General features: G+C 38.4%; 1 protein-coding gene across 2 annotated transcripts in view; it reads right to left on the bottom strand.

The window, feature by feature from the left end:
• CCDC138 (coiled-coil domain containing 138) overlaps positions 1–14,322 on the bottom strand; it is a 108,206-nt gene that overhangs the window by 65,134 nt on the left and 28,750 nt on the right. The window contains exons 7-10 of one of the 2 annotated variants that reach the window (XM_063086551.1): positions 9,902–10,021; positions 4,196–4,273; positions 3,867–3,974; positions 1,018–1,182 (exon numbers count right to left, since the gene is read on the bottom strand). In XM_063086551.1, coding sequence (XP_062942621.1) covers positions 1,018–1,182; positions 3,867–3,974; positions 4,196–4,273; positions 9,902–10,021 — 471 coding nt within the window. The remainder of the gene's footprint in view (positions 1–1,017; positions 1,183–3,866; positions 3,975–4,195; positions 4,274–9,901; positions 10,022–14,322) is intronic. The other variant, XM_063086552.1, reaches the window with a different exon arrangement.

Genomic DNA, 14,322 nt, shown 5'->3' with positions numbered 1-14,322 from the left:
CCTAGTGCTTTATCAATTTTGTTGATCTTTTCAAACCAACTCCTAGTTAGGTTGTTGATTTAGAACTTTCTTCTTTTTTAATTTAAACATTTACAGCTATAAAAACTGCCCTCTCAGCACTGCATCCCATAAATTTTGGTAGGTTGTGCTTTTGTTTTCATTTGTCTCAAGTTACTCTGTCTAATTTCCCTCAGGGTTTCTTCTTTGACCCAAAGGTTGTTTTAGAGTGTGTTTTCTAATTTCCACATATTTGTGAATTGCTCATTTTCCTTCCTTGATTTGTAGTTTCATTCTAGTACGATGAGAAATATTGTATAATATCAATCTTTTAAAATTTGTTATGACTTGTTTTGTTACCTGACATGTAGTCTATCTGGAGGATGCTCCACTTGAGAAGAATGTATAACCTGTTGGTGGATAGAGTGTTCTGTATATATCTGATTTATTAAGTTATTCTGTTCTTGTTTGGTAACCATTTGCAAGGAATATCCTGTGTGTGTCCTTAGGTCTAAAGTGAGTCAGTTCCATTTATCAGAAAAACAGGATTAACATCTTTATTTGCCCACCACACAGCAGTTTTGTTGCTTGGCAGTGGTAATTTTTTTTTTTTTTTTTTGCAATTTTTGAGTTCAGGGCTGATGTGAACATTTTCTGAATGAGAACAGCAGCCTCAACCACTGACTGGTTTAGAACTTAGCTTTCACTACATAGTCATTTTTCTTAATGGATTCAACCTAAAATTACAAGGCAAAATGGTGCTAATATATGAAACTTCTATTGCAGTAGTCATTTCAACAATTAATGTGTTTTGGTTGTAATGTCAAGCTGCTTAATACACTTTCCTTGTTGTCAGAAATGGGAAAAAGAAATTAGGTCTTTATTAAGTCTGAAATGAATCTGTTTGGAACTAACTATTATGGTCAATTTTCCATCAAAAATACCTTCAATATATATATTTTTCCTTCTTAAATCTTCGTGTCTACTGAGCCATACATTTCAAATTTAAAAAAAACAAACCTTTACACACTTCTCCTGAATATCATTTCTCTGAGAAGCAAATCTGAGTAGTGGCTTTTCACCATCCATTCCAGATTCTTCAAGTTTCACTTTGCTAAGGTGATGGTCCGAAATCCAGTCCATGAAGACAGTTAAAAGTTCATAAACCTGTCCATTAAGTGGTACCTATATATCAAAAATTAAACCAAACATATATTTCAGTTCATAAGTTCATAAAACTTCAAAGACAAAGCTTAAATTTGGTAAGTGATTTAGAATAATTTACCTAAAGCATTTCACTAGAACATGTGTTTAAGAACAGAGCTTTTCCAAACAAACAAAAGAAATTCCAAATCAAACATCCCTTATCAGTTTTAAAAACATGTTACTGTATTGAACAACTGCCAGGAAAAAAAAAAAAAGTTAAATGCTGCTGGCTGAGAAGGCAAGAAAACCCAACATAATAAGGAAACTGAAATAACTACACTTTATTACTAAAAGAATATTCATAATAGTTTTCAGTACAAGTTTGATAAGACAGAAAAATAAAATTGGCCTTAACTCAAGAGCATGAACTACGTAACAAAGATTCTAACAAAAGGTCGCAAAGGCTAAAGAATTTCCACTATGGAACATCATATTTTCTTCTTCCCATAAAAAGTTGTTACTTTCTTTCTCTTCATAGCATCACATTTTATAAACATGATATGAAATTTTTTTTCTAGAAATGCTGTTCTCTGAGAGCCTACCAAAATGGGAGGAAAAAGAGCAAAATACCTCAACTTATAAATTTAATTAGACTGAATTCAGTATTCAATATTTTTCACACATCTACATTAAACACAGAACTATGCAAGATTTAATTAGTGTTTTAAAAATCTGCAGACAGAAAAATATAAAAGCAAATTAACGAGAAGGCAACGTAAAGCAGACAGCAAGCCACAAAAACAGAGTCAGATGACTGAAAACAAAATGATAAACAATAGAATTACCACATTATTCTAAACAAAAGTATTTTTTAACCTTCTCAATTTATTTCAAACAGAAACTAATTGCCTTCAGAGGAGAACTTCAATCATCTTGAGTACCTGAGCACAAAATCTCCACCTTTTCCAATTTACTTTACATAAAGAACTGAAAATTTATCAGAATGGTTAAAGCCTGCAATAAGATACCACTACATTACAAAAACATGCATTTACCTTATGACCCAGAAATTCCAGTCCTGCTATATATCAAAGAGAAATGAAAACATGTCTACAAAAACTCTGTACATGAATATTCATAGCAGGTTTATTCATAATAGAAAAAACTAAACTCCAAACAGCCCAGGTGTCTACCAACAGAAGAATAAATAAACTGTTATACAGTCATATGACGGATTAATACTGAGCAATTCAAAGGAATAAACTACTGATACACCCAACTCATGCTAAGAAAAAGAAGCCTTATACAAACAATTACATACTATACAATTCCATTGACTAAAGTTCTAAAATAGGCAAAACCAATTTATAGTGATAGAGCAACAACTCTTTCTGATAGAAAAGAATGACAAGGAAGGGGCACAGGGGAATTTTGTAGGATGTGAAAATGTTCTGTATTTGGTCGTACATTACATGAGTGTAAGTATTTATCAAAACAGAGCAAACTTTACTCTTAAGGATCTGTGCATTGTTACTGTATGTAATTTATACAAATGTTAAAAAAATTCTTAGGAGGGGGAAATACATGGGGCTGATTCAGGGATGGGTTAGTTTCCCTAGAAAAACAACACTGAATGCTTGTGGAGTATCAAAACATACCAAGTAATAAAACCGTTATTAACCTTAAGTTCCTGTGATTTATCAGTGTTACTGTTACCTGAAGTACTGCTAAAATATTGTTTTGTTTGTAAATAGAAATATATTTGAAATATTCTAGAGATATTTCTCTGTAAAAGAACTATTATGGCAACTCCTTTCATACAAAAAAGAATGTTTGCTAAACGAAAGAAAAAAGATTCTGGGCTGGCCCCATGGCTCACTCAGGAGAGTGCGGCGCTGGGAGAGCCGAGGCTGCGGGTCGTGGTGCGGACCACACCATGCCGAGGGTTGCGATCCCCTTGCCGGTCAAAAAAAAAAAAAAAATGAAAAAAGATTCGAGAACAATGTAACTGTAACCACTTTTTAAAATCTCCTCTATCTTGCTTTCTGGAAAAATAACTTTGTTTGCTTGCTTTGTAGTTAGTGCTAAACCATTAACTAAGATTCAGTCACAACACAGCAAAGTCACATGAACTCAGCTCAGCTGGAAATGAAACAAGGACATCTGGATCCATCAAGGATGAGAACAGAAACCAGACGGAGCTGTGACACTAACGATTACCTCAGAAGGCAGCTGACTGTCATATGTGGAGATTCTGCACTTGGCCCCTTTCATGTAACCTCCATCCCAAAACCACTTGCACTTGGCCCCTGGCCTGTAGCTTCCATCCCAAAACCTCATTAAACCTTCCTTCCCCCGGCAATCAGGGGTCCAGGGGTGAGAGGGATGGGTGGGACTTGGGGAGGGTGGGGAGAGAGGAGTTGAGATTTTACCGTCTTGTCTCTTGGTAGAGTCTCCCGTAATAAAGAGCTTTTCCTTCCTTTAAGTACTATCTGGTGAGTATTACTCACAATCCGATAGAAGCGAGGGCTCTGGCCCAGTCGGGTAAGGGATTTCCCTGCCTAAATCAGCCTCCCATATTCAGAAGCAGCAAGTGGAAGCCCATCCCAGGCTAACTCTCATGAGTTGGCTGACGGTGAAGGGGAATTCCTCGAGACTCATTTGTTTACAACAAGAGAAATTTTCTTGGCTTTCCACTGGAGAATTTTTCAATCATATCATACCTTATAAGTTTTTGAAATTGGTACTTTTTCTTCCTTTAAACTTTTCATTTCATGAGCAGCGTGTGAATTTCCTTTCAATCTCTGTATTGTCATAAACTCATACTTCCTCTGCAACAGTACATATCCATGAATTAAAAAACAATTGTATCAAAAGTGAGTAAATCAAAAGTCAATCTTTTTTTTTTTTTTTTGGCGGCTGGCTGGTATGGGGATCCAAACCCATGACCTCAGTGTTATCAGGCTGCGCTCTAACCAACTGAGCTAACGGGCCAGCCCAGTCAATCATTTAAAAATTCATCTGTGTCTTAAGAGAAGAGCAGGCAACTCACCTGTAAATTATCTAAACGAGCTTGAACTCTTTTAGCCTGAATCTCCATCTTCCTGTTTTCTTCACTTACTTCATTTAACTAAAGGAAGAAAAAGTTAGATACTGTATTTCAATATAAACTTTAAACTAGTTTCATACTAAGGGTTTCTCAATCTGCTATCTGGTCTACATAACCAATTAATGTAACAAAACAGAGACAACATTTGTGATTACAGATCACAGCTAAAATTACCATTTTTATCTAAAACATTAATAGTGTCTAAGAAAGTTTACTTCATTCTATAAAAAATTTGCAAGACTCCTGACGTCTTAAAAGCATATATTTTAATGGGAAATGTTTTTCAAGTAAAAGTTTTATTGAACTATAACATGTAAAGAAAAGTATGCAAGTCATAAGTACGCAATGCAATGTTATTATTGAGATCAAATATATTTAACAATATGATTAGACACATATTTATTATGGGAAGACCTGACACCTTTACGGTATTGAGTCTTCCCATCCATAAACATAACATATCCTTCCATTTATTTAGATCTTCTTTAGTGTCTTTTAATAATGTTTTCTACCTTTCACTATAGATGTCTTGTAACTATTTCTTTAGATTTATTCATAGGTAGCCAATGATTTTTGATATTACCAATGGTAACTTTCAATAAACAGCATTTACTATTTGACTGTTGTTAATATATAGAAATACACTTGATTTCTATATAATATTGAACTTAGAGATTTTCCTAAATTTGCTTATTAATTCAAACAGTATGTCTGTATACTCTTTTGTATATCTATGTACACAGTTATATAATCATGTCATCTGTGAATAATAATTATTTCTCTTTTCCAATCCTTTTACTTTTTTTCTTATTGCACTGACTGGGATTTTCATTGCAATGTTCAACAGAAGTAGTGATAGCAAGGGCCTTTATTTTGTTCTGAGCTCAGAGGTAAAAGCTTTCAATAACTTACCATTAAGTATGATTTTGTTGTTTAATTTTTTTGTAGCTACTCTATCAGAATTAAGTAGTTCTCTTCTATTACAAATTATCGTGAGTTGTTGCTGAATTTTGTATCAACAGAAACCAGCATATGATTTTTATCCTTTTATCAGATAGTATGCTAATTTTTTTTATTTTTTTATTTTTATTGAATCAAAATTGATTATACATATTTTGGGGGTTCAACATTGAGATAGATATATTGATCAAATCAATATTATTAGCATATATCTTGTTACAAATCATAATTATTCTTTATGGCCCTTGTCCAATCTCTCCCCATCCCCACTTCTCCCTCTTCCACCTCTAATTACCCTAGATTTCTTCTCTCCTTCTGAAAGAATAATGGTTACTCTATTGATCTGCTGCCTAGATCTGTCCAATGCTGAGAGGTGTGATCAGGTCCCCCAATGTTATTATAGAGCAGATATTTCTTCTGTCACTCTGGAATGGGCTTTGTGGAGAGAGACTTCTTCTTTTCTTTATCTCTACCGGTGATTCTCCTTGTGTCAATGCACTCCAGTGGCTGGTAGACCACCTGCATGGTTGTGGCATCTAGCCACTTTCACGGCAGCCATGGTTATTGTGGTGGCTGTAGTGGGCCACTCACACGGAGATGATGTTTTTGGCATGCTCCTTGACACTGGCGGTGTGCCTGGTTGTGGGAGGGGTGTCCAGTCCCCAACTCCATGCCTCACGTTCCCAGATCCATGCCGCATGTTCCCAGGGTGGACCCGAGGCACTGGCCACGTGTCTGAGCCAGAACTAATTTTTTGTCCTTTGCTTACTTCTAAAGTGGGGGAACTTCTGTTGGGACTAGTACTTGAGCTCTGTGGTTTAGATAAATTGCTGCTTTGCTGCTGCTTCCCTAGGGAAGGCTTTTTGTGCAGCACAGGTTATAATGGTTGACTTTATAGGCACTTCCAGCTCTCCAGAGATTCAGTGCACCTGAGTTGTATAGTAACTGATCTGGGCCTGTGCCTTTTCATCAAACTGCACCCCATGCAATTCTACGTTCCTGACCAGTCTCCTCTAAATGGTCCTATGCTTATTAGGATGCAGATCAGCTGTCCTTGCTGTGCCCCAGTGTTCCGCTGGTGAGCCCATCTTCCCCACCGCTTGTGCTGCAAACACTTTCCACGGGACAGGCCGTGAGCCAGTCCCTTGCGATGACTCACTGGCCTCTGAGTGGCTCCATTTTTTCAGCTGTTGTAGCTCCTTGCGCCTATGTGGGTCCACGGGAATCCTATTAGTGGTCTTGCTGGCCTGGGGACCACCAAGGCCCTCTTCTCCCCTGCCGCGTCCAAGCAACTCCATCTGACAGGCACAGCTGTGGCTTTTGCCAGCTCCTGCTCCATGCGCTCAGCAGTTCCAGCCTTAAAGTAGCTGCAGCACAAAATAGAGCAGTTTTTTCTTTCTCTCATCGTGGCTTCTCCCGCCTTCATATACTCCGTAGGTCTCTCCTCCTCTTCACCTGAGCTCTAGCAGCCCGAGCTTGGCTGTTGTTGCTTTTTTATATAGTTGTGAATTGGTTGATTTGTCGGATGGAGTGACGGTGGGGACCGCCTATTCCACCATCTTGACCAGAAGCCTCAGTATGCTAATTTTCAAGTGTTAAACCACCTTTGTTGTTTTCCTGGACTAAATCTCACGTTGTTGTGTTATCTTTTGTACGTATCACTGGTCCTTTCAATTGAGATCCAGAGGCATTCACTGGGTCTCTCTCCCCTCGATAGGTCTTGAACATTAATCCTTGTCTCTTCAACTTGGCAAGTCTTAATGGGAAATGCTTTTAAATTATTATAATTGAAGCAAATATATATCCTTTGCTATCATAAATTGCTATTTAAGTCAGTCTCAGAAGTATGAGAGGACTTCAAAAAGTGACTTTAAAAGATAAAAACAAAAAATATAAATTTTATTTCTTGATATAAGCTACATCAAGTTCAGGACACTTTTGTAAGCAATGATACCAGCCATTTAGTCCATTCCTTAAGAACTGAGGATCCTCGGAATTTAACCATGTCAATGCAGTCTATTTTACAGTGTGAGCTGAAGAAAAATGGGTGCCTTCTGAAGATTTTTTTTTAAGATTAGGAAATAAAAACCAGTCAAGGAGCCAAATCAGGACTGTATGGTGGATGACTGATGATTTCCCAACAAAACTCTCACAAGATTGCCCTCATTTGATTAGAGGAACGAGCAGGAGCATTGTCATGGTATAGAAGCTCTGGTGGAGCTTTCCCAGGCATTTTTCTGCTAAAGCTTTGGCTAACTTTCTGAAAACACTCTCGTCATAAGCAGATGTTATCATTCTTTTGCCCTCCAGGAAGTCAACAAGCAAAATGCCTTCAGCATCTCAAAAAATTATTGCCATGACCTTTGCTTTTGACCGACCCACCTTTTCTTTGACTGGACCCAATTCCACCTCTTGGTAGCCATGGCTTTGATTGTGCTTTGCCTTCAGGATCATACTGGTAAACCCATAATTCATCTCCTGTTACAATTCTTTAAAGAACTGCTTCAGGATCTTCATTCCACTTGTCTGAAATTTCCATTGAAAGCTCTGCACTTGTCTGCAGCTGATCTGGTTGCAACAGTTTTGGCACCCATCCAGCAGAAAGTTTGATCAACTTTAATTTTCACTGAGAATTGTGTAAACTGAACCAGCTGAGATGTCTGTGGTTTTGGCTGTCATTTCTGTTGTTAATCGTGGGTCCTCTTCAATTAGGGCATGAACAAGATTTATTTTTTCCCTCACGAATTGATGTGGATGGTCTGCCGCTGCAGGCTTCATCTTCAACATTGTCTTGTCCCTTCTTAAACAAGTTATCCATTTGTAAACTGCTGATTTCTTTGGGGCACTGTCCTTACAAACTGTTCATAAAGCATCAATGATTTCACCATTCTTCCACCCAAGCTTCACCATAAATTTGATGTGTGTTTTTGCTTCAATTTTGGCAGAGTTCATGTTGCTAGGGGCTGTTTTCAAACTGATGTCTTATCCCTTCTTGGTACTTCAAACTAACAACTCCTGTTCAGACATGTTCTAACAAGTTAGTACAAATTTTTTTTGGTGCAAAGAACATTTTGCAATCCTTGCATAGTTTTTTCATAATAGGCATTTTCCATGAACTTTTTGAAGACCCTCATAATGTATCTTTTTACTCAGCAATTTCGAAGCATATATCATTCATCATGCCAGACTAAGGCCTGTAGGCCAAATCTGCTCATTTTTTTACAAGTCATTCTGGAATATAGCCACACTCATTCACTTACTTATTGCCTATGGCTGCTTTTGCTCTTTGATGGTAGAGTTGAGTCACTGTGACAGAGACCATACAGCCCACAAAACCCAAAATATTTATTATCTGGCCATTAAAAGAAAAAGTTTGCTAACTCCTGATCTATTCTGAGCAAAGTAATAGTAAAAAAGCAATCTGCCACTTGGTATCAAAGAGTTTCTCCCAAGCTCTTTCAGTTTGGACATACTAGCTCATTAATCCAATTATCAACAGGTCCAATCACTTAATAACCCACATATCCATCCCAATCACCACACACCTATTCAAACACATGCAAAATTATTAAGGATTATAAAAACCTAAGAGATAATAATGGGCAACAATATACCTATGCTAGCAGTTTAAAAAACCCTTCTCACAAGAGGGTGCTAGACTGAGGGTGTGATGGGAAGAAGTTCTCTCTCCAGAAATAAAGTAGGCTTCCAGACAGGTAATGTCAGTCACAGCCATTGTCTAACTGTGGGAGGCCATAAATTAATTCAGGAAAGCCAAAGAATTAAATCAAGTGAGAAATAGGGTATTTAGGTACCACTGTCAAAGAGGAGGGTTAAAACCAGTAGAGACTAAAGGGAATCAAAAGCAGAAACAGGATGGAAGGACAGACAGCTGGCCAAGGAATTCTTGGAGGCAAATTATCTCCTACTGTAAGTTTAGTTACATTTCAAAATCCATAAACCTTGGCCCAATGCTTTAATTTTTAAAGTGATTGGGTTTACCCCAATTTCTTTACATCTACTCCTCCTCCCAACAATCAAATACACATGTAATAATTCTCCTGTGTCTCTTCAACACACTACCTCATTTTCACATATTTCTGGCCAAAAACTAGCAGAGAAAGGCAAATAAAAGACACAACTCATAAAAATATTTGTTATGCAACTTTAGTATGCAATGACCTAAATTATACCACTTACATAAATAACTGCAGTGCAATGTGACACCAGTCTATACTCCATGAGACTACGAGCAACATGGAGGACCCGAGTCTCATACAGTGCTCAGCTTATAGTACGTATTTAGAAAATAAATGAATGTTGAATAAGTAGTGGTGTGTAAAAGCAGTTACAAAAATATACTTATACTTAAAACCAGAAATCAGTACATAAAAGGTCATCAGTTCTCAGGTTACCAGGTTTATTTCTTTTGCTTGTTTTTAACCTAGTAATGCTCTTATATTTTTTTTTTAATTCAAATTATCCACATTTCAGTTGATTGCCAGAATAGATGAAAAGGACAAACCAAGAGCTCAAGAATATTTCATTCATATTTGGAAGTATTTTATAATAAGGCTACCAAATAAATTTAATCAAAATTTTCTCCAGTTGAAATATGTTCTAAGACTGACATAATTTGTTAAATATAAAATATAGTTCTTAGGATGCCTTACTTAAAATAGGTCTTACCTGTTTTTTTAAGTTATCATTTAATTCTTTTAATGCATCAAAAGAGGACCTCAGTCTCTTTCTTTCTTTATTCCTTTCCTTAAGAACTTCAGTTAAGTGTTCAACTTCTGCATCATGTTGCTAGGAGGAAAAAAAGCCACCTGATCTAAAAATTAGGTAAAGATTTTTCATACCACAAATGCCATCAAATGTAAATTAATTAAAAATTAAAACTTCTTCAATGACAAAAACTTTAATAAGGGTATTTAAGCATAGGTGACTAATGCAGCAAATAACTTAAAAACCATGTAATCCAAAGTAAGAATAAAACATCAAAAGCATTTGTGAAATACCAATTAAAACATATTATCATACAAATTAAGTAGCAATAAGTTTATTTTCTGCTTCTGTGCAGAAGGACTCATGGACAGAAACTCACTGAAATATTTTCTATTTGACATCATGAAATAATAAAACAATAAAGGATTTCTGATTCTTTTCAAGAGACTAATAAGCTATTTATAACTTTACTGATTAAAGTGTAGTAAGGTTTACATTGTCCTTAAGGAGTACAAGAAATTTTCCATAGATAGAACAAACGAATTTTCTTCTTCTCATGAAGTAGCTAAAATTTCTGATGCCAGCTTTACATCTCAAAAAATGTTAAATACAGAATTTCTCTGATTTCCCAACTATTTGACTTCCCGTAATCAGTTTTATAAATCATTCAAATCAACTTCTCCTCTACTTACATTGAAATGGAATTTTCATGTTTTAGATTTAAAATGTAAATACTTAGGAGGAGCACGGCGACGGCGGCGGCGGCGGCGGCGGCGGCGGCGGCGGCGGCGGCGGCGGCGGCGGCGGCGGCGGCTCTAGAAGAGGAGGCGAAGGAGGCGGAGGATCGCCTTTCCTTTCCTCAGACCCTGGAGCGTCTGGGACACAGAGCCCGGAACTTGGAGGACACGGCGACTACAGGGGTCTGGGCGAGTCCAACTGAATACTTTCCAAGTCATCAGCAGAGGCCTGTGTTCCAGAGTACCTATCAGAGTCCTTTTATCTTTTTCATGAACTTCTTAGAAGAAATAACACTTTAGGATTTGTAAAGACATTTTAAAAACTATTAAAATAGAGTCCTCTCATCCGTCTTGCCATGTGATATCCTTCACCACCTCAGAACTCTTCAGAGACTCCCCACCAGCAAGAAGGCCCTCACCAGATGTGCCCTCTGGACCCTCGACTTCCCAGCCTCCAAAAGTAAATCTTGGTCAAGATGGCGGAAGAGGAGAGCTGCCCGCCGCTTTTCCGCCACGAGTAGAAGCAGCCTGAGGCCCGCGCCAGATGCAGCTGTAGCAGAATCAGCACAAACGAACGGCTTCGAAAGGGTGTCTTTACCCTGCCGAGAACCGGGAACCTTCCCCCAACCCGTGCGCACGACTGGCCGGTGCACCGCAGCCCACGTTACAGCCGCAGCCGCAGACATGGAAGCATGGAGGCCTAGGCCAGCGTGCGCCACCCCGGGCTGCAGCACGGACCGTGGCTTCTGACCCCCGACCCACCCGCCCATCCCTGGACCTGGAAGCAAATCAACCCGTGGGCCGAGACAGGGAGACATCCAGCGGGAGAGGCAGAAGCTCTGCGGAGACCACACGTCCTGCGGGGCCAACACTGTGTGATCCAGCAGGTAGGCTTCACTGCCGTCACCCGGCTTCATTCCCAGCCAAGCCCAGTGCGCACAGAGTGGGGAGACATCCGGCAGGGGAGGCAGGAACTCCACGGGGTCCACACTGCTGCAGTGCAATCCAGCAGCCCGGCCCAATGTGTATGGAGCACAGAGTCATCCAGCAAGGGAGACAGAAGCTCCGTAGAGTCCACACACCCTGTAGGGGGGCCACCGCTGCACGATCCAGCAGCAGGTAGGCTTCACCACTGCCACCCGCACCATGCCAAGCCCGGCATAGCATGCACAGAGCAGGGAGACATCATGCAGGAGAAGGGGAAGCTCTGCAGAGACCACACGCTCTGCAGAGACCACACGCTCTGCAGTGCCTCGGTGCATCCCAGCACTCTAGGCCAGAGCTCACAGAACAGGGAGTCACTGAGGTAGCCATACCAAATTGGCAACCACAGCAACATCTTAATCAATAGTGTCAAAACCGTGAACTGTAAAACCCCCTGCCACAATGAATAAACATCAAAGAAAAGATACCAGAAATACAAAAAATCAAGAAAGTACACCACCAAAAGTTAATAAATCTCAAGCTCTAGATCCTACACAACAAGAAGCCCTTGAAATGACTGACAAGGAATTTCGAGTGTAATTCTAAGGAAACTGAATGAGATACAAGAAAACTCAGCTAGACATCATGATGAAGGGAGGAAGAGTATACAGGACCTGAAAGAGGAAATGTACAAGGAAATCAATGCCCTGAAAAAAAATGTAGAACTTGCCGAACTGAAGAAGTTATTCAGCGAAATAAAAAACACAATGGAGAGTTTAACCAGCAGGCTTGTGGAAGTTGAAGAGAGAACCTCTGAACTTGAAGATGGGCTGTTTGAAATAACACAGGCAGACAAAAAAAAAGAAAAAAGAATCAAAGGCATTGAAGAAAATCTACAGAGATATCAGGCAACCTTAAGCGCTCAAATATCCGAGTCATGGGTATTCCAGAAGGGGAGAAAAAGGAGATTGCATTGAAAACATATTCAACAAAACAGTTGCAGAAAACTTCTCAGGTATAGGAAAAATCACAGATCTTCAGATCCAGGAAGGTCAACGATCTCCAAACGTATTCAACACAAAAAGGTCTTCTCCAAGACATGTTATAGTCAAATTGGCAAAACTCAAAGACAAAGAGAGAATCTTAAAAGCTGCAAGAGAGAAGCGTCAAATCACCTATAAGGGAGCCCCAATCAGGCTAACATCAGACTTTTCATCTAAAACTCAGAAACGAATGGGATGATACATTCAAAATACTAAAAGACAGAGATTGTCAGCCAAGAATACTCTACCCTGCAAGGCTATCCTTCTGAAATGAAGGGCAAATAGTATATTTCTAAGACAGGCAAAAACTGCGAGAGTTCCCCACCACACGACCACCCTTACAAGAAATTCTCAAGGGAGTTCTGGGTTTGGTTCCTGAAAAATAACTACCACTGCCATAAAAACTCAAGAAAAATCAAAACCCACTAGTATAATAAAAATGGCATTCATGAAGAGAAAACAAACAAACAAAAAGGCTATCTACAACCTAAGGAACCAACAAACACAGAAAACAAACAGTAAATTAGAAAGCAAAGAACAAAAGACACCTAAGACAACCAAACAACAATCAATAAAATGCTAGGAATAAATCAACACTTTTCAATAACAACTCTTAATGTAAAAGGCTTAAATTCCCCAATCAAAAGACACAGACTGGCTGACTGGATTAAAAAGGAGGACCCAAGTATATGCTGCCTTCAAGAGACCCACCTCACCCATAAACACTCACATAGTCCAAGAGTGAAAGGATGGAAAAAGATTTACCATGCAAACAGAAAAGAAAAACGAGCTAGAGTAACTATTCTTATATCTGACAAAGTAGACTTTAAACTGAAAACCATAAAAAGAGACAATGAGGGACACTACGTAATGATAAAAGGACTGATCCATCAAGAAGACATAACAATCATAAATAAGTACGCACCCAATGTTGGAGCAGCCAGATTTATAAAACAAACTCTATTAGACCTAAAGAAGGAAATAGACACTAATACCATAATAGCAGGGGACCTGAACACCCCACTGTCAATATTGGACAGATCATCTAGGCAAAGAATCAGCAGAGAAAAACAAGATCTAAACAATACTCTAGACCAATTGGACTTGGCAGATATCTACAGAACATTCCATCCAACAACCTCAGAATATTCATTCTTCTCATCAGCACATGGATCATTCTCCAGGATAGATCACATATTAGGTCACAAATCAAGTCTCAACAAATTCAAAAAAATTGGAATTATCCCATGTATTTTCTCAGACCACAATGGATTAAAACTAGAAATCAATAACAAACGAAATTCTGGAAACTATACAAACACATGGAAATTAAACAGCATTCTACTTAATGACATATGGGTCCAAGAAGAAATCAAGCAGGAAATCAAAAAATTTATTGAAACTAATGAAAATAATGATACATCATACCAAAACCTGTGGGATACTGCAAAAGCAGTATGAAGGGGGAAATTTATTGCATTAAATGCTCACCTTAGAAGAATGGAAAGATGGCAAGTGAACAACCTAACACTTCACCTTAAAGATCTAGAAAAACAAGAACAATCCAAACCTAAAGTAAGCAGACAGAAAGAAATCATTAAGATCGATCAGAGCAGAACTTAATGAAATTGAAACCCAAAAAACAATACAAAAGATCAATGAATCAAAAAGTTGGTTT

This window comes from Cynocephalus volans, chromosome 2, assembly GCF_027409185.1.
Source record: "Cynocephalus volans isolate mCynVol1 chromosome 2, mCynVol1.pri, whole genome shotgun sequence".
In the NCBI taxonomy this organism is placed as follows: Eukaryota; Metazoa; Chordata; class Mammalia; order Dermoptera; family Cynocephalidae; genus Cynocephalus; species Cynocephalus volans.
Note: the sequence above shows the minus strand (reverse complement) of the source record. Positions and strands in the feature narration are given on the sequence as shown.